The sequence below is a fragment of the Meles meles genome, chromosome 13 (assembly GCF_922984935.1).
Source record: "Meles meles chromosome 13, mMelMel3.1 paternal haplotype, whole genome shotgun sequence".
Taxonomy (NCBI): domain Eukaryota; kingdom Metazoa; phylum Chordata; class Mammalia; order Carnivora; family Mustelidae; genus Meles; species Meles meles.
In genome coordinates this window covers 14956628-14978278 of record NC_060078.1, presented here as the reverse complement: position 1 = coordinate 14978278, position 21651 = coordinate 14956628, and the positions used below count along the sequence as shown (strand labels likewise).

General features: G+C 42.8%; 1 protein-coding gene across 2 annotated transcripts in view; it reads right to left on the bottom strand.

Annotated features, from left to right (window-relative positions):
• The window catches only part of PRKG1 (protein kinase cGMP-dependent 1), a 1275046-nt gene that overhangs the window by 26168 nt on the left and 1227227 nt on the right, over positions 1–21651 (bottom strand). For both annotated transcript variants that reach the window (XM_046026825.1, XM_046026824.1), the window contains exons 10-12: positions 20226–20322; positions 1330–1469; positions 338–427 (exon numbers count right to left, since the gene is read on the bottom strand). In XM_046026825.1, the coding sequence (XP_045882781.1) occupies positions 338–427; positions 1330–1469; positions 20226–20322 (327 nt within the window). The remainder of the gene's footprint in view (positions 1–337; positions 428–1329; positions 1470–20225; positions 20323–21651) is intronic.

Sequence of the window (21651 nt, the reverse complement as noted above, 5' to 3'; positions counted from 1 at the left end):
CAAACCTCGATTCCCTTCATGTCACAAAAATGAACTGAATTTTAGGTATACGGTTAACTGATTGATACTCAAGTTCAAAAAAAGCCATATACCTTGCTCGGTTACCATTTCCATGTTGGACTAACCTTTGTCATTAGTGACAAATCTGAAAAACAGCGAGTGTCATATTTACTAAAGCATGTGTGTACAGTGGGTCCCACCCGATATTTACTTATTTTCTGGAATATGAGCATATGTGACATGTAAATATGATTCTTATACTTTTAACGGACTCTTCTTACAGACCATCAGAGTCAACATTTTAAGAGCAATGACAGAAATTTCTTAAAACTCCTACCTATCCCTGAGAATGGTCCAGAGCTCTCCTCCCAGGCACACTTCCATCAACATGTACAAATATTTGCTGTCCTTAAACGTTCTGTACAATCTGGAAATTGCAAACAAGAAAACAAGGGTTATAAACATTGTTGTCCTTGAAAAGAATGTACATGTTTTAAGTGCTCAGATTTACAGTCTGCTACTTGATTTACCAAGCTTGAAATGGCATTAAAGGGAAGAGAGGGACCTGTTTGTAAACAGGGAAAAGGAGGCAACAGGCTCCCAAGAAGTGTGTGGTGTAGGGCTGGTCTGTCCTAGGCAATGAGTGCATGAGTTCTAAGGATTATGGACCAAAGTGGCTTCTTGGGGTCCCAGTCTGGCTGCTGTTTGAAGCATATGGACTCTTGGGCCATACTGAGTGGTAATAAACATTCAGTCTATCAGCATATTAGATACACTTCACAAACAGACATGTATGAAATTCCCGTGCTGTTCCTTAAATTCACCTTCGGCCCTGTTTTTAAGTGCCCCTGAGAAATTAACTAGAACAGGTTTTATTTATTTTGTATTGAAGACCTCCCGATTATCCTCTTATTAACGCTCTGAAAATATGGAGGTGGGATAGTCTTTTCATTTTTTTAATCTTCCCCAAATTAAAAAAAAATTACATATTAGTATTCAAATAAAGAGAGGATAGTTATGTGTTTTGTCTTTCAAGCTCCAGAAATCTACACAGGGTTTTGGAGTCACAGAGTGCATCAAATTGCAACGTTCGAAACCGAGATCCCTTCTTTGGGAAAAGCATGCTCTTTTCACAGAATCTGATTCTTTAAAAAAAAAAAAAAAAAAAGGATAGAATCAAACTTCAGGTTTTTTTTTTTTTTTAAAAAGCCTAACAAAACTTTCTTAGAATCAGGAAATGTGTGCTGGTGAGCAGGGGTGGTGGCGGGTTTGGTGGCTGACTTCCCAGGGGGAGCGGAATCAGCATCCCTGTGGGTGCGGGGTCTGTACCTCACTATGAAGTCGGAATGCGCCCCCTGCATGATCTGCTTCTCTGAGCGGATGTGCTCCTGCTGTCTCGTATCCACGATGTGGCGTTTCTTGAGAATCTTCATGGCGAAGGTTTTGGATTCTTCACTTTTCAACTGGACCTTCAAGAAAAGCACAGAAAATAAGTGAGGAAAAAGCCCACAGCATTAATGTAACAGAATGCCTTCTCGTCCCCACATTACCCAGTGCCCGAACACTGCAGGGACCCCCTCCCTGTCTCAGATGCCACCTGAGCGACACATTTCGTGCTCACCAGAGCCGGGCAGAAATCCAGGTCTACGACCCTCATCCACATTCCTTCCCAGGGACCAGACAGAGTGTAACAGCGGCTCAATTAGTGTGGTGCCCGCTGGGATAGGGAGAGGGCAAGTGTGCTGGATTCTCACTGTGTTATTTCATTTCCTACCACATAATGTCTTTGAGCGTACTTTATAGTTTCTCTTCTGCAATCAAAAATGCATACAAATGAAATTCTGTTTGCCTTCCAGTGCTTGTGGTAGAGGTAGGATCCTATGACCTGAGCCGAGACCAAGAACTGGAGGCTTCACTGAATGCCCCACCCCAGGCACCCCTCAACAAGGTGAGTTGTGAGGAGATGAAGAGATCTGGGTGATGAGGCTAATCACGTAATAGCAATATCAACGTTCCCTAGCCCTGTTGAGCCACAAACAATCTTCAAGCCTGCATTATGTGGAACGCACAAAAGCCTCAGGGAGTCGACCTGACAAACCATTTCTGCTTTTCAGCTGAAGGATCACCATCCCCTGGACTTGTGAATTGTTTACTGTGTAGTGCAATTCTTAAGTGTGTCGTTCACGCACAGGTGTACAGACTGAACGCCGTCCGAGAGGACGTTCACAGGGCAGGTGCTTGGGGAAGGACACTTCACACCAACGGGCCTCAGGATGCGGGCAGCGTCTGTAAATCTCTACGACAAGTTACAGAGAAAAATGATATTCGGCTTTGCCTTAAGCAGCCAAGGGCCCTCTACGCAGTCTGTGAAACTTTAAGACAACAGATGAGTGTGGTTCAAACAGATCCAGCGATCGTGCATAATGAAACACAAAATGTGGACACCCATTTCTAAAAGAAATGTGGACAGTCAGCATGAAAAATGAGCTGTGTCACAGGGCTGAAGACCCGCGAAGAAATGAAGTCATGTTCTCTCTGGAGCCTTACTGTAATGACCTCAGTCTCTTGGGTGGCTTACACACCCAATGGAAAACGTGTCCATTATTCTTCACCATGATGGTGACCTACGTTTTTATTTGTACATAGGGTGGGAGGAAAGAACTGTGAGTTGGGGTTACAGGTCTGGACCTCAACCCTGACTTCGCTGAGTTGCTTTGCTGCTCTGAGCCGCAGTTCTTGCTGAAGAGTTATCTTGACCTTAAGTGAGAAAGTGCCATGGGGTGCGAAATGGCCCCTATTCTTTCTGCTGGACCCCTGCCCAGCCAGCAGGCTCTGATATCATCTGACAGTTGTCTGCAAAACAAAGGCACAGCCCTCCCTCCTCTGCTCAAAACACTCCAGTGCTTTGCATCTTGCTCCTAGGAAAGACAAAGCTGTCAAGCGGCTACAAGGTCCTACACCATCTGGATCCCAGCCCCATGCAACTCACTCAGCTGAGGTCACGCCCACCCCTTTGTTCCCCCTCCTGGAATACACCGCAAACATGTGCCTCAGTCTGTCTGCTTGTCTTTTCTGCCCAAATATTTTCCCACAGATATTTCCAGGAGTTCCCCTCTCAGTTCCCGAAGCTCTTTGCTCAGATGTTTCCTCATCGGCATGTCCTCATGTCAGACTCCGTAAAAGAAACCGCCCTCCCTCTCCCCTCCCTGCTTGCCTGTTCTCTCCAGCTCTGTCACAAACTCCTACACAGAACAGTTTTCAGTACTTGTTCAGCTCCTGTCTCCTTTCCCTCATCTGTAAGCGACCTGCAATGCGGGATCATTTGACTCACTATCCCTGACACAGAGCAAATGCCTATTAGGTATTTGCTGACTTCATGAATCAAAGAGAGAACACGGGGAAACACGACGATTGATCACTGGCAAAGCCACGACGGCACTGGGGTCTCGGCTCCACACTGTGCATCTCTTACCTTCACAGGACAAAAATGAGGGAAGCTACGAGGACAAGCATGGGGTATTCTGTCTTTTCCTTTTGTCCCAAAGCACCCTTAATTAGGCGTGGAAGGGAAGAAACGATTTCTACATGTCAACACTTCACGGTCACTATCCATGGCCAAACACCCATGCAATTCAGTTTCCAGTTCTCAGTTTATGTTTTTACAAGATGCTTTCTTAACCCAGCCACTTCCTTGAGCAACATTCCCAACCACGGAGACTACCAGGTTAATAAGATCATCTCTACGACAATGTCTAGTTGGCTGCCCATGAGCTCTTGGGGTCCGTCCCCTCTTGAGACCATGGCCATTTGTTTGTGACCCATCTCCTTGCCTACACTGCTCGAGTTCCCTTCCAGTGAACATGTTCCGCAATTCCATGAATATTGCCCATTTTTGTTCTCCCCAGCACATCACCATTATACCCACACCCAGATGTTTATTTCACCACAGCCAGGACAGGAGATAAAAACATGCACTTATTTTGTTATTTCTTTAATAGTTTTGAACTGTAGATTAGGGAGAGTATAGGCTCCCTGCATAGGCAGGGAAATAAACGAAGCTCTTGGTAATGTCAGAGAGAAACGGGAATTAGCATTTGTGGAACACAGGCATGCTGGGCACATCACTATGTGTTATTTTCAGTCCCAACATCAACTCTTAAGGGCGGGAGGAAGAGAAGTTTGTTGTGTTTTCACAAAGACTTCATCATCACTAACAATAATAGCTAACAGTAATAAAGCTCGTATTGTCAGAAATAGCAAAGTGAGTGAGTTTTCTCCCTTAATCTTGTAGGCACCCTTTTGAGATCACATGACCCTGTTGTCATCTCCATGTTTCAGAGGAGCTAACCGGGGATTACCGGAGAGGGTCCTATCTTGCCCAGGGCCACAGAGCTGTCAAGTTGTAGGACTGGGTTTGTGCTCCCATGATACTGGTAGTAAGTGCTGCTTCCCTTCAGCTGCATAGAAGACTGATGGCAGAGTGATTGATGCCTTACAAATGAGAGTTTAATGGAACTGGCCTCCTCGGAGAGACTCCACGAGAAAAGCTGAACTGTGTGCTACATGCTGTGAAGCTTCCCCCCTGCTGGAAATGCCAGAGCCCCACTGTCCTACCCCAGCATCTGGGGTACCTTGAGTGATGGCTTCTCCTTGCGGTATTTAAAGACTGGAAGTGAGAGGGGGGGACCTGGTGCTAACAGCTGGTGGATGGGCAGGGGTTGCTGCCAAAGAGAGGTACGCATGCAAATGCCACCGGGATGACTGGGGGTCAGTCTCATCAGCTGCCAATGTTATGATCATTAGTTATAAGCAGTTTACAGAGCCCAACAGCTCACCTGCAGAGGCTTTCTGTTTTGACTTTGCTTGAGTGGAGACCGTCCCACCGTGTGGAACCACTATCTTTTGCATTCTGTAAAGACCTGTTTAGTTCCTTAGAGCAAAGCCCTTAGAATCTCCCCTTCTATTTTAAACTAGAAGGACACAAGACTCCCAGGATCCTGGCTCGTAACCCAGAAGTCAGACAGCCTGAGGACTACTGCAGGAGCTAATTCAATAAACATAGTCCCTTCTGCTGCTGTTGAGTCTCTTAAAAATGTTCTCCTGGTTAACCAACATGTCCAACTCTTAGCTTGTCTCTAATGGCAAAATTTGGAAACAATCTAAATGACCATGCAGAAAAGCATGGAAAAATAAATGATTGTAAGACCATGTGAAGCAGCTATAAAAACTTAGCAAAGGACTTAGCAAAGGAAAAAAAAAAAGGAGATGGAGACAAAGCAAGAGAGAGACTCTTAACTCCAGAGTACTGATGGTCACCAGAGGGGAGGGGATGGGGCCCGGGGGATGAAGGAGGGCACCTGCCGTGGTGAGCACAAGGTGATGTGTGGAAGTGCTGAATCACTCCATTGTACTCCTGACGCTAATGTTACCGTATGTTAACTAACGGAAATCAAGTGTCATTCTTTTCTTTTTTAAAGATTTCATTTATTTATTTGACAGAGAGAGAGAGATCACAAGTAAGCAGAGCAGCAGGCAGAGAGAGAGGGAGAAGCAGGTTCCCCGCTGAGCAGAGAGCCCGATGCCGGGCTAGATCCCACGACCCTGAGATCATGACCTGAGCCAAAGGCACTAAGCTACCCAGGCACCCTACGTGTCATTCTAAGTCTATTTTTTATTATGGAAAAATAGCTCTCCAAATTTATACACAGATAATATGTGTATATGTTATATATACATATTTATATATGAGAATACAGGATACAAACCAGCATACATTTTATGATCCCATAAATAATGTTTGTATGTACGTATATATCTATATTTAAAATCTAGGATGAGACAATCAGAAATGTGTTTCCCAATATGTTAATAATGGTGCTCCCCTAGGGAAATTTTCAGTTCTACTTCTTTTTGCTTTTTTGAATTGCTTAACTTTTGTACAATTAGCATACATCCCTGTTTTTTTTTTTTGTTTTTTTTTGTTTTTTTTTTTTTTTAAAGATTTTATTTATTTATTTGACAGAGAGAGAGATCACAAGTAGGCAGAGAGGCAGGCAGAGAGAGAGGAGGAAGCAGGCCTCCTGCAGAGCAGAGAGCCCGATGCGGGGCTCGATCCCAGGACCCTGAGACCATGACCTGAGCCGAAGGCAGCGGCTTAATCCACTGAGCCACCCAGGCGCCCATACATCCCTGTTTTGATGGGAAAACACAGTGATACTCAGGAAAAATAAATTTTGAAGTCTCTCTTAAATTGTACTACCTCTGTATTAGTGTCTGACTCTCTTTAAGGATTCCAGGTCAGTGGGCATCACTCTGCTAGAGTTTCGTGAATGCAAAGACCTTGAGAGGTTGTATAGAGCATCACAATCTATTCGAGTTTGGGCTGAACCACACTATTCAGCTCCTTAAAGGACCTGCCAAATTCTTTTGTTCAGTATGAACTCTCAGGGTAACTTATAGCAATTTGTATTTACTAGTTCTAAACTATTAGGCTTTATTATGAAAGTGCTTTCGCAAAACGAATCATGAAAATTTTTAAGGTGAAATGTAGTTTGCTTTTATATTTTTCCAGTTGGCCAAATGAATTATCCTAAGTCTGCTTCTGTCAAATTGAGATAATGATGATTTCGAAATCGGGTCAGCTAGTTCCGAGCCTTCCCAGCCTAGCTGGGTTGGCATGCCCCCCCAGCCCTGTCTTCCCTTGCAGACTCTCCCCCACCACTGTAGCATGCAGATTAGGGTGCTAGTTGACAGCGTGAGCTCTGAAATGTGACTGCTTTTGTTTAAATCTCAACCACTTTTTAGCTTGTGATCTTGGACACATTTCTGACACCCTGTCCCTCTCTCCTTATCCGTAACATTGAGGGTAATTCTCAGTTTACTTGGAAAGACGAAATAAAAGGGCTCACATATCAAACCCAGTGTTGGGAACAGAGCCCCCATTCAGTGCGTATCAGCGACTTTTAAGCTTAGGTGCTTCCATAAGGTCATGGTCCCTTCAGGCCCAAGCAAAATATGACCCAGCATGGGCCGCTGTCGCTTTATGCCTGTTCCTATCCCCACTCACCAGTCTTAGTCCTACCAACAGCACAGGTAAAGGGCCCAGAAGCTACTTTAAAAAGACTGCTAACCGGGCGCCTGGGTGGCTCAGTGGGTTAGGCCTCTGCTTTCGGCTCGGGTCATGATCTCAGGGTCCTGGGATCGAGCCCCGCATCGGGCTCTCTGCTCAGCAGGGAGCCTGCTTCCTCCTCTCCCTCCCTGCCTGCCTCTCTGTCTACTTCTGATCTCTCTCTGCCAAATAAATTAAAAAAAAAAAAAAAGACTGCTAACCCTTGCACCCCACTAGTTTTACTCTTAAAATTCCCGGAAACGGAAAAAGAATAAGGAAATGCTAATACTCCAAGTCTTCCTCTTATTTTTCAGAAGCCAAGCTTTGCATTGTATCGGAAATGAGAATTTGCAAACATTTCACTAGTAGGAAGATGCTACTTCCTTCTGGAGTACCATGTTGCAATTTGAACAAATGCCTCCTCGGGCATAGAGAACTGTTATCTGGGTTCATACTGAACTAGAGATTCAATTGCACATGTAGGAAATACAGACAGTGAGGGGAAAACGAAGCATAGCGTAAGAAAACTCACAGCAGAAGAGGCTCAGGCTTAGAGATAGAAGGTGGGGGAGTAGTTGTTGCAGCTGGGATGGGAACGGACGAGACCTGACGAAGGACAGAGGGGTGCTCACGCCAGTGATCAGATTGAGGTGTTCAACGTTGTAGGATGTAAATCATACCTCGACAAGGCTTTTAAAAGCATTTTTTTAAAGGAAAAAACCAGGCAATGTGTCTATCTTCTAATAAGAGATCTACTCTGGGATATATTTTTGATTTCTATTTTAAGGAATTAAATGTTAGACATCTATGTTCATCATTCCCCTTTTAGTAAAGAAGTTCCCTAGTTAGTCAAAACTGTATTTCATTTTTATTCCAGTATCTGTCAATGATAAACATTTTTATAAAATTTGATCCTTTTGGGGCACCTGGGTGGCTCGGTGAGTTAAAGCCTCTGCCTTCTGCTCAGGTCATGATCCCAGGGTCCTGGGATCCAGCCCCACATCAGGATCTCTGCTCCGCAGGGAGCCTGCTTCCTCCTGTCTCTCTGCCTGCCTCTCTGCCTAGTTGTGATTTCTCTCTGTCAAATAAATATTTAAAAAAAAAATTGATCCTTTTTAGGATTTCACTGTTGTGATTAAATGTTTTAGAAGTTAGTTTTAGGGGCACCTGGGTGGTTTAGTGGGTTAAGCCTCTGCCTTCAGCTCAGGTCATGATCTCAGGGTCCTGGGATCGAGCCCCACATCAGGCTTAGCAGGGAGCCTGCTTCCCCGACCCCCACCTCTCTCTGCCTGCCTCTCTGCCTACTTGTGATCTCTCTCTCTCTGTGTCAAATAAATAAATAAAATCTTTATTTAAGAAAAAAAAGTTAGTTTTAAAAAGGCCTCACTCCCCCCTCTCGAAGTAGGATCATGACTTATTTTCAGCAAAATATACATATTAGTACAAAATTATTTCATCAAAATAATAGGTGATTGCTGGGTAATGTCTTTAGTGTCTTCATAATGTACAATTGAGATGTGACTCATTATAGTCTCCTAGAGCCCTTTCGTCACTTTTAAAAGGGGAATAAAACCACCTTATAAGCACAGATATTGTAAGAGCAGATCCGATAGTGTCTGTGAAAACAGCTGGAAAGTTTACAAGCGCTACCCAAGAGCAGTTATCATTACTACCATGACCTCCAAGATATGTGAGAGCGCTGATTAAAGTGGAGCGGACACTCTAAACAGTGATTTACTCTTACTGTTCATCATCCAATCTGTGTTTTAAGTAGTTGCCCCAGCCCATTGAAGGAAAAATGAAAGAACGGGAAGTCTGTCTGACTTTCAGGGAAGTTCTGCTTTCACAGAGAAGAAAAATCCAGTGTTATCCCTTCAATTCAAATAACTTCTTGGGCAGGACAAACCCCTGTGCTCACACATTCCAAAGTTACTCCAGTCATGAAAGAAAGCAAAAATTTTCAAGTGCACGGAAAACTCCCATTCAACACAGTAGTATTGGATTGTATTCTTCAAAGTTCCCTAACCAAAAACATGCTACTCCTTCTCGGTGAATTACTTTTCTCTTCAACAGTACTATAGTTTCAGGCGAACACTACTATAGTCAGGATAGAAAACCCAGGGGGTTAAAACTTCTTTTCTCACTGGTTGTTCCAAGTCTTCTCCCTCACGTCTCTCTGCACAATAACCCTAGATGCTTTCCTTTCCTTAGTCAGCATCTAAAACTTCAGAATGAATCACGGCATCTGGTTTGTTCCAAAGGACGCACAAAAGGGGAGCATAAGGGACTTGTCACAGCCCGTGTGACACAGAGCCAGCTGAGGCACAGAACCCAAAGGATGGATTATGATTTTAAACAGATGCCAGAGTTGAAAAGCTTTTCAGACAGGAGGAATAGAGGCATGACACCATGATACAATTTTATGGCAAGGGTTTGATGTGTAAAACTTATTTCATCGATGACCACTAAGTGGTTTGTATATACCATTCAGAGCAAAGGCGCATAGAAAAAAAACAGCTTATTTTATCTCTGCATTTTCCTCTGTCATTCGTAGAAGTGACAATCAAGAGAGGGTCTGGTCTTTTCTTCGTTTCCCTTCCCATGTTCACCTCAACCCCTCATCGAAAGTGTCAATTCCATTTGCTTCGTAACTTGCCTTCAGACTTAAAATTCAGTTCTGTAGCAGGAAATATCTATATTATTAAATTCGAATTGATCAAAAGCCCAGTAAGACTATTTTCACAGAGGAGATAGTTTTCAAAAAAGACATTGAACTTTCAGTTTGGAGGAAGATCAGGAAAGGAACATCATACTTTTCTATTTTTAACTGCAACATGAATAAACAGTTGGACTATTTTATACAGATCACCTGGAAATCAAAGAATACTTGTGATTTCTCTTATTAAGGAATTAGCACTGACTCATTTTGACTCAAAAGGCTCCTTATACTGAATCAAAATGGTTTACCGAAATGTGCAATTTACATATATCCTTTCTCTTCCATACAGTAGCCATGCAAAGTAAACCTTACTTCACTTTGTAGTGATTATTAAAATTGACGTGATAAACTTTAAATTATTTTCTTCCATCACCAGCACAAAAGCAGACACACAGATCAACACAACAGAATAGACAGCCTAGAAATAAACCCACGCTTATGTGGTAATCACAAAGGAGGCAAGAATGAATATACAGTGGGGAAAAGACCTTCTCTTCAACAAATGGTGCTGGGAAAATTTGACAGCCACATGCAAAAGAATGAAACCGGACTACTTCCTTACACCACACACAAAAATAAACTCAAAATGGATCAAAGGCCTAAAATGAGACCTGAAACCATAAAACTCCTAAAAGAAACACATGCAGTAATCTCTTTGACATTACCCTCAGCGATATTTTTCTAGATATGTCTCCGGAGGCAAGAGAAACAAAAGCAAAAAGAAACTATTGGGACTTGACCAAAATGAACAGCTTTTGCCTGGCAAAGCAAACCATCAACAAAAGGCAACCTACAGAATGGGAGAAGATGTTTGCAAAGGACATATCTGATAAGAGGTTACTATCCAAGATATATAAAGAAACTATCCAACTCAATATCAAAAACCAATTTAAAAAAAAGGGCAGAAGAGTCAAACATGTTTCAAAAGAAGACATAGAGTGACCAGTAGACACTTGACAAGATGTGTGGAATCACTACTCAAAATACAAATATAAAACTACAGTGAGATACCACCTCACACCTGTCAGAGTGGTTAAAATCAACAACTCCAGAAACATCTAGTGTTGGCGAGGATGTGGATAAAAAGGAACCGTCACGCACTGTTGGTAGGGTTGCAAACTGTTACAGCCCCTGTGGAAAAGAGTATGGAGGTTCCTCACAATGTTCGAAATAGAACGCAAATCCAATAGTTCTACTACTGGGTACTTACCCAAAGTAAATAAAAACATTAATTCTAAAAGATATGTGCACCCCTGTGTTTTCCGCATTAATAATAGCCAAGATATAAAAGCAGCCCAAGCGTTTATCAATAGATGAATGGATAAAGATGTGGTATGTGTCTATGGGTATGTACACACACACACACACACACACACACTCTGGAATATTAGTCATAAAAAAGAATGAGATCTTGCTGTTTAGAACAACATAGATCGACCTAAAGGACATTATGCTAAGCAAGATAAATCTAACAGATAAAGAAAAATACCATATGATTCGCTTATATTTAGAATCTAAAAAAACAAAACCAACAAACAACAACAACAAAACAGACAAACAGAATGAATGTGTGGTTGTCAGAGGGGAGGCAGGTGGGCAAAAAAAATTTACTTTCCTTATCAAACCATCAAATATTTTCTTGCCCCAACCGACATTTGATTTCCATGCACAATCTCATTCATCTGTATGAAGAAACACTACGTGTAGCCGTTTCCCAACTTGCTTCTGCATTTCTAAATTGATCACTCCAATATTTCACGTAATTCTACTTTTCTAATACTTAAAGCACACTTATAACCTGAAATTCCACACAGATGGGAGCTGAGACTCCTAAGTTGACACTTCAATTTCATTTATTGACTCTGTGAAAGCTTAAAGTCTGTTGAAATGAAAGAGAATCCCATATTGCAAAATTCAGCTCTGGGAGCTGTGCTCAGGTTTACTCAAGAAGGTGTTTGTATTCTCGTCATACTTTTGAGACATAAGGCCTAAAATACTTTATGATGTTCCTGTTACATACTGGGAGGATTTTAATCAAATGGATTAAAATCAGATCTTAAAGTCTTGATATAGGTGATATTCAAACTTCACCCTGATATTAAATGAAATAGGATAACTCCTCCCTCCCTGCTTTTGGACTTCACATCTTTCACCAGATCTCCTACAAATATAAACGTACTCAAATGTAGTTAAGCCCATTCCACAGGTATTTCATAATTTTGCACATGCTCACTTCATCGATGGAAAACAGTCCCAGGAAACATTAAGCTGCTCTGTCCACGGGGATGTGAAATCATGACCACAAAGTGGGTCCCTTGGGTTGAACTTATGTGATTCCTTTTTGGTGCTGGTAGTCTCTCTGCTCTTCCTGTGAACTTGCAAGGCAGCTGGCTGGTGTTGGGGGCTCAGAACCCAGCTACCCGGCCCCAGAACCTGATCTCAAGCAGAGCTCGATGTTCAAGCTAACAGCTGGTGTGTGTCAATGGCAATGGGGGATATTAATATGAGGAACAGAGTATGAATTAGCAAAAATTAAATGTATATAGTTGAGCTACACTGAAACATACAGAATGGCTCTTTCATACCACCCCCCGCCCAAAAGCAAGAGAAACCATTTCATTTTAAGGACATGGCTATTTTGAACACTCTTACAAATACAAGGGGTCTGTTTTCCCTTCGCATGAATGAGATCTCTCTTTGAAAGTGTTTACATGAAATTTTCGGGGACACAGGCTACCTCCTGGCAAAAAGTAGACTACCTTATTCGGAAGAGAAATTATGTTTATTTTTGGGAGCAGCCCCACCTAAAAATAGCCTGTCCAGTCACCTTGTATTCTTTGATTTCCCAGGTAGAAGCTGAGAGCTGAGTCTATGTTCTTCAGGTTTTCATCACCGGACCTGTCACAGATGCCTACTGCCTTCACGTCTGACCTCCCCCAAGAACAGAGCACAGTGATCTCCGGCTGATGGGCTGCCTAAGGCCATTTCTCCCCCTTCTTCCATGCAACCCCTGGGTGGGTCTCTCACTTGCTTTGGTGGCCTGTGAAGACATGTAGCCCTCGGGGTTGTAACCTTTGCCTGGAATGGCCTTGCCCAGCTGTTCACTTAAATCCCAATGGATTCCCTAAGCCCTGGCTGGAGTCCTGTGTCTCCTCGGGGCCTGTGCGATCCAATCAGCTCCAAATGGTCTCCCTCTTTCTGAACTACGAAGAACCTTCTGCATAATCCAGAAGTTAATATGTACTAAAGGATTTAATTTGCTCTTCTTCAGATGTGTTATTTTCTTATTTACAAGAAGGCAGAAATTCCTTAAAGGCAGGGATCGCCGCTGCTATTTCTGATCCCACAAAAAATATTGAGGGATTTTATAGAAGATAAATTTTTGCTGAATGTGATGGGCCCATAAATTGTTACAGAAAACACAAGAGTGACTGAAATGTTAACTTTCAGATATACTCTCCTATCCCATATCTTAACCCTTGCAAAGACATGTCAAGTGCCTTCCAGATTTACATGGATATTTCTAGAATAACACATGGTTATGGATGAGAAATGAACATTTTACTGGACTCTAGAGCACCGATCTAAAATACTTTTAAGGGGGCACCTGGATGGCTCAGTGAGTTAAAGCCTCTGCCTTCGGCTCAGGTCATGATCCCAGAGTCCTGGGATCGAGCCCCGCATCAGGCTCTCTGCTCTGCAGGGAGCCTGCTTCCTCCTCTCTCTCTCTGCCTGCCTCTCAGCCTAGTTGTGATCTCTGTCTGTCAAATAAATAAATAAAATTTAAAAAATACTTTTATGGAGAAAGATTCATTCCTATAGAGAGCTGGCATATAAAATTAATACTTTCCAAGATGTGTAAGAAAGTCATTATTTGCAGTCTGTGCAGACTCAACTTGGTTCCAACCACTGTATAAAATATATTCTACAGTAACAAGGTGAATGAATGCATGTCTTTATAAGCATAATGTCAAGGTAGAGACAGACTTGACTCCTGGCGATGCATACCGAGAAATGATCTTAGTAGATGCCGTAGATCCTGACTGTACCTGTTAGGCTCAGCTCGCGTCCACTGAATGGGACTGTCATTAGCTACCCGAATAACTCCCTTCGAAATCAATACTATTTATCACCAAAAATACTTGGCATCAGCTTACATTCTTTTGAAGGAGGCACCTCAAACAAGGGTGACCCTTGATAATGAGCCCAGTAGAGGAACAGGGAGGGAAAGCAAGCTTTGAGTTTCTGCGGAGCACAGAGCCCTCGCTCACCTGGGTGACAGAGGACAGGAGGCCTTGGGGCAGAGAGCTTCTGCAGGCATCCTGTGCAGTCAGTCACCATGGCCACACATGGCCGTGCTGCCTGCCATCCCCCGGCTGTTCTGTTTCACTGCCCATGTGGCCTGCCAGGGAAGGTCTCGAAATGTTCCCATCTTATGTGGGGTTTCCCTTTGCAGTTAAGCTGTTCACCTTTCAGAATGATGACACACAGCTCCGCTGACCGAGCAATGGATTTCTCGCCTAACTGCTTCCTTAAGCACCTCCCAGTCTCCTCTTGCCTTCCACTGGTGGACACAACCCGCCCATCTGGCCTGTGTGGGATGCCCAGTGCCAAGCAGCTGGCAAAGATGCCACGACAGGGCTCCCGACCCCGGCCAGCCCTATGACCCAGGGTGGCAGTGCTTGTGGCTTGCAGCCCCCCTGCCCCCCCCCCCGTGCTGTCCTCCCGTGGGGCTGGCACACAGGAGAAAGGAGAGGGGACCTGTCTGGCCCGTGTGGCAAGAGCCAGACCCTCGCTATGCCCCATCATGGTTCCATGGCTCAAGGAGGCTGTGGAGGAAGCCGATAGGATTCAGCCGATGGTAATGAACCTAAAGGAAGGAGCTCGAGAGCTTTGTGGGGATTAATAGAAGCTGTTACCGAGGTCATTCTGAAGACCTCAGGCTCTTTCTCACAGTGGAGAAATTGTACTGTCAGGACTCAGCAGAGCAAGGGAGAAAAAAGGGTAAAATTATTCCATCCCCTTCCTTTTCTCTGGGTAGAGCGAGAATGGTAGTTATCATTAGGATATTTTAATAATAAAAATAGCATCACAACACTGACTGATCTATGGTGTGAGGCACTATTTGGGGGCTTTGACTCATTTAGTCTTTGTAACCTTGTGAGGCTTATATCCTACTGCGAGCCTCATGCTGGAGAATGGGAAACTGAGGCTCAGAAGTAAGTGACCTCTGAGGAGATGACCAAGCGTGCCCAGTGGGGAAAAATCTGAATATAGGAGATCTGAGTCCAGAGCTCTAGCTTTTAGCGATGATGTTCTAATGTCTGATTTCTTTTACCTCCACAGACATTTTACTATGGAAATAAGAACGGCAAAAGATTCAGAGAAGGGAGCGCCTCTAAGGTTCGACAGAAGGAGATGTGAACAGTGGATTATCGCAGTGGTGATTCTAGATTTGGGTCTAAGAGAGGTGCTTGAATTCTAGAATTTTTTTTTTTTTTTAAACAAAGGTTGTACATGTGACAACATTTGTTTGATGTCACTGCAGTGGCTGTTGTTGGTGTGATAAGAATCTACCAAAATGACAGAAAAAGTTTCTAGTTGAAAACAAATCAGTAGGGGTACCTGGGTGGCTCGGTCGGTGAAGCATCTGCCTTCCGCTCAGGTCATGATCTCAGGGTCCTGGGATCAAGCCCTGCATCAGGCTCCCTGCTCAGCGGGGAGTCTGCTTCTCCCTCTCCCTCTGCTGCTCTCCCTGCTTGTGCCAGCTCTCACAAATAGATAAATGAAATCTTAGAAACAAACAAACAAAAAACAAATCAAGAGCTCTGGGCACTAAGAGCCTTTTTACTGACTGCATGGTCTTAGGCAACCGATATGCATTAACCGTGACGTCCTTCTAGTAAAAGCAGAGCATGTCTCATTTCCTGCTCCCAGAGTAACTAGAAAGGTAAAATAATGTGCTGGATATGGACCAATTTGAAGGTCATGGAGCAGGGTTCAAATGCAAGGCCTGATTATATTAGTAAGGAAGTGGCGTCGCTATTTTAAAAATATGATTAGTATCAGTTGGTCCGTAAACGAGCCCACGCTAGTTGCATTTTACAGAGTGTTCTGTAATGCTTTAGGTCATCTCTGTAGATGCCCTAACTCTGTTTTAGGATGCCACCTCCTGCCCAACACCACAAATGCTGCTCGTACTTTGATTATTGGATTATTAGTTCCCATGACTGTCCTTCCCAGCGGCTGTTTCACGTTAGACTCTGAATGTCCTGGCAGGCAGCTTGCTACATAAATATGTAACAAATGAAATAGAGAGGATATAAGCTGCGAAGACAGAGATTACATCTTCCAGATCTTGGTCCCTATATTTTATCCAAGGATGGAGTTCTGGTCTAGGAGGCACTAGATTGCTGAATAAAACCATTAAATATCTAATATCTAAAGCAACCACATCAGCATTGCCAGATTAAAAAGGCTGATTTGTGCAAATCTTTTCTGAAAAGCAAGCACATCTCGGATGAGAGCAAAAGTAAATCAAGAATGTGACCATAGAGCAATGCGACTAGTTTTTATCTGTGGTGGTAAAATCAATCTCCTTATTCTGCAGTCATACCTTGCAAATTAAGGGGATTACCATCGTGTCTCAGAGCGGCGCTTACTGCTTTAATGAGTGAATCATCTATTAAAAAAATGAGTTCTTTTGTTGAAAGTGCTATTATAAACAAAATGTGGTCTTCTGGAAGATAAACAGGCAGCACTGAGCAAATTAAAAAGCTCATTCTTCAAAATAAAAAAGAATACTCAAAAAATATGGTTTCTGCCAGATAACAGGAAACAAAACAAAACAAAACCCAGTACGGATGACTTCTCGGAGGTAGTTGTTGTGAACAGGACATGTCTGATAGTCAACTCATTAAAATCAGCTCTGCTAAAAGTATTTATGAAACAGAATTAATAGCTCCTGAGCAGATTTCCCATTCACATAAGACCAGTTCTTCAAGCTTCTTGTCTCATCACTGAACAATGATGTGAATTTCTGTTCTGCGCCAAAATTACATTCTCCTCTCCAAAAGTTGGCAATGAACTATTTAGTAATCGTCCTGCCTGAAAAATCTTCTGGCATCTAAATTCACCCAAATTGAGATAAACAATAAAAATTTAAGACACGCTGAGAAGACTTTTGCATATCATTATGCAAAGTAACACGAAGCTAATCTGTATACTAAATGATGATAAAACTCCTAACTGAGTCCTACCAGGAAGTGGGGTTCAACAACCTCAAATTTAATTCTTCATACCCAATTCAAGAGTTTTATAATCCTATTTTTTATACTTGGGAAAAAATTTTAAATGCCATTATAAAATTAAAGTGCCCTATGGTTTTTATCATGTCATTTACCCGATCAACATCATTGCTGAACTAAGGATTGGTAGGTTCAATGTATCCATTTTATACACTTGGTACGGTACTGTGCATAAACATATGGGAAATTCATCCATAAAAGTCCGGTAGGACTTTTTAATATATCACTCTATAATATTGATAACGATCTTGCACGTATCATTTTCAGAGGAGAGTGAAGCGAAGTTCTATAATCGCAACAGAACTGGGCTCTGCCTGGTCCTCTTCCCACTATGAAAGGCGTGGGTACAGGCCTGAAGGTGCTCTCTACTGCCCCCTGCCCCAGGTTTGTGGAAATTCACTATTCGCCACAAGGACAGTACGCTAAGGCCTGACTCTCGGCTCTGGCCTCACTGAACACATATGACAAACAATCACAGAGGAGAATATTTTTCATACCCAATAATTAAGAGTCTCAGGCAGTGAGTAAGTGGTAAGAATGGGAGACGGTGAATCATAGGGCAAGAGCCATCACCTAAACGACTAGCCCCCACTCAACAGTGAAGACAATCCGGGTATTCTGATTTTCACAAGGGGTTTCTGGGTCAAGGGCAAAAATCACATGACATGAAGATGTCGCTTCAGAGGTTAAAACCACGTGCCTCTTTTCTAATGTATGGCTTGCGCCTAGTGGCCCATTATGGATTTATCATTCCTGCAGGTATCTAATGCTTTTGCAAACTGGACTCCAGTTAAAATTAATTCCTGAGGTGATGGTTTTGGTTAGTCTGTAAACATCTGTGTGGAAGCGTAAAATAAAATATCCATGAGAAGAAAATTGGGCTGAACTACCCTGACTCTCTCCTGCGATGGAGCTTATATACGTGCGCGCGCGCACACACACACACACACACACACACAGAGGTATTTTTGTCTTTTTAAACTACGTTTTACATTGGCACCTTTTATATACCCACACTGAGCCTTCCCTAATTTTCTGGTAAGTTGTTTGTGTCCCCTGAAACATTTTGACAGAAGTCTCTAGAAGTTTTCCACTGTCAGCTTGGCATGTAATTCTTCAGCTTGACGTGGTTTCAGTGTATGAGCAATTTTCAGTATTTCAAACATCCTGAGTAAACTCCTCAGTTTCATAAAATACCTTACTGGTAACCTAAAGGTCCCCAACTTGATATCCTCAGACTCTTAGGAACCCACAAATTGGTTAACATAGATTTTTTTCTTGGTCAACCAAAACAATAATTTTACTGTCCAAAGTCTTTACAAAATGATATTTAAGAAACTATACGTCATGAAATCAGCCTCTAGGCTGATTTAGTGCTTCATTCAAAAAGGGATGGAAACCCATGCAAGCAGGTAAATAAACGCAGTCGACAATTTGCTCTTCCTGGCAGGGACCTCTGCCCCCTGAGCTGTTTATGTGCCCCAACACTTGTGGACAAAGACAACACTGGTAATAAATCTTCACTACCTCCATGACCAGTTAGATTTTCTCACAAAATCAAAGTTCTTGAAAATGAAATCTAACACTACATTGACTGGCAGATTTCAGAAGAACAACTTTTCCTTTGACCTGGATCTGTACTCCAATAGCCGAAAATCCTCACTATGACGCCAGATGTGAAGTCAGAGGCAGCCTAACAGATAACATCTCCAAGCAGTGTCACTGGAAGCAGAGTGCCAATTCAGCGAAACCCATCATGGCTTGAAATTTTCCTGTCTAGTTATTTTCTTGTCTCATGTTTAGATAAACAGCATTCGTCCTGCCTGTCAAAAGCCAGGAATCCCAACTGCAGCAGAAATAGACAAACATCCAAACCCAGCGCTAGGCTGATCTGGTTTTAGGGCAGGGGATTTCTCTCGTCCTGGATGGCAACAGGAACTGTTTACTGCACTGTAGAGGGAGTTCCTAACATACTGTACTGGTGTCTGGTGTCAGGGCTTCCTCCAGGTTCAGCAGAGATGTGGAAATTAATCTGCCTTCTTGAACCAGGGTCATATCTACACCATCTCCCAGCGCAGCAGCTCAGTTACCAGAATACATTTTTTTTTTTCTGGTCTATGTTATAACAGATCGGTTCTTAAACTTGTATTTCAAAGGCACAGTAGGCTATGCTTCCATTTGGTTTGCGCCACATTCATGCAATATGTTGAATGAATAAACTTGCCCCAAAACGTCCCCATCATCCTCATTAATACTTAACCTGTGTGTGTGTACACAAATGTGTGTGAAATATTCACACCATATTATCTAATATGGATATATATACACACTATATACTTTACTATATACCATATATATATATGTGTGTGTGTATATATACACACACACATATACATACATATAGTCACTATAACTTGGTGCTTGCTATGGAATCACAGAATTAACTACAACATTATTTATATTTTCTTAAAGTTTTAAAGCAGTATTAAACATTTTAAATTAAATACATATAGATTTTACTCATTTATTTACTTCCCTAGTTCTGAGCCATATTCTCTAACTTATCCATGCACCTGATCTACAACCTCAAGGATTGAAATGTAAATTTAAATATATATTTAAAGGAAATGAAGTATATATACATGTATTACATAGTGTATTATATTCTTCATGTCTACATATAACATATATACATATCCCATTTCCTCTCTGTATTGAAATTGACATGTAGGTAAGTGCGTGACTAAGTGGATGAGAACTGCTCAGAACGAAGGAAGTTAAGGTCACAGAATACCAGCTGGATCAAAAGTGCTTTATGGCTCCTCGTTAGGTTAATAGGTTTACCTTTCATTTACTATGAGGAGGTTTTTCTAAAAAAGTAATTTTTTTTTTTTTTAGTCATCAGTTTACAGGCTATATAGTATATAGCTCACTGTACCTGTTTCAGACTCGGATAAGCTGACATGAAAGCATTTGGTACCAATTCAGGAACAGTAATAAGTAATGATGAGAGACTAGAGAGAAATCTTAATCTAGAGGGGAAAATGTGGGAGAAGGGGCCCCCCTGAGCACGTAAAGGAGAATCACCTACCAGCTCCACTCGTCCGAAGCCTCCAACTCCAAGGGTGTCGATGATGTTGAAGTCAGAAAGCTTCAGGTTGGCGAAGAAAGCAGCTTCGGCTTCGTATCTGGATTTTTTGATGCGAAAAAATGGAAATTTCTTAGAGGCGCAAACACGAGAACCACGCACGACCGACGCGGAATGACAGGACTGTGGCTCAGGGTTTACCTGCTCAAATTCCATCTTGCTTCTACAGTCTGTGTCTCCTCCCAAGCATAATTGTTTGGTCCCCGTTGTGCAGAATAACCAAGATTTGCACTTGTCTTTCAAAGGAGAGTAAGACAGAGCACCTGGTACCTGCCAGTCACGTGACTGCTACATCCAGCCCCTAGATCAAGAGTTACATCGCAGGGCTTTCCTGCGCGTCTTCTTGCGAGCCCGGATTGTTGGGCTGGTTCTTTTTTGGTATTGTTTGGGGATTGGGGGTTTTGCTTGGTTTGGGTTTTGCCGTTCAGATTTGGGAGGGTGGTTTCTCATGAGTTTCTCTTTTCCGGAGGCTGGCAGTGGCTCCTATCAGAATTTATTAAAAGCAGCAAGATCACTGAGGTCTCTGGAGCGGCATCACAGTCGGGTTTTAGAACAGATCCGAAAAGCAGAGGACTGATGTGCCAATGTCTGAAACGGAGGATTTCAGAAGCATATTCACCTTCCTAAAACGTGTCTCCCCTCCGTTTATGTTTACCCACTGCCTCTCAGCGGGTCATCCCAGTGCCTTTATGATTGCCAGTGTCTTACAGGAGCGGTGTGGAGGAGCAAAGACTGTGCTCCGAAGTCTAGCTCTGCCCCAGGCACATCTGACACATGCAAGTGGCCAAAATGAGCTTCTCCTGATGAGACAAGTGAATATGAGAGGCTTAAAATATCTTCTTATTAAAGGCCTTACTATTTTTAGAAAGGGCAGGAAGGCATAACAGTGAAGATGACCCTCCCTCTCACTCATGTCAGGTCAGGGAGTAATTCAGCTGTCTCCAAACTGAAGTCTCTGGATAGCTCTGTGCAACCCATGACCTTCAGCCAGGCGGTACGCGACGCGGGCTACGCTATAGATAGATATGATGAATGTGCTTGAGAGGATGATCCCAACGCCGCTGGTCTGTCAGTTTCGGGACAGAGTCACCCACAGGCATGCTTGGCATTAAGCCGTGTAACATTTTAGCTATTCCTTTGTAATCCAACACAAATTTAGACTCTCCACTTGGAAGAGACGTGAAACAGCCTTCTAGGTGAGGTTTTAGACATTCTCCCCAAGTGACAATCCCAGTTGTGGATTTTAACAATTCTTGACAGACTCATGAGAGGGTACAAACGACCTCATGTTCATTATTGGCTGGTTCTGAGCCATCCACTCCCTCTAATGAACCTCCATAAACGAGGCTGCTGGCCAATCCTGATGGCG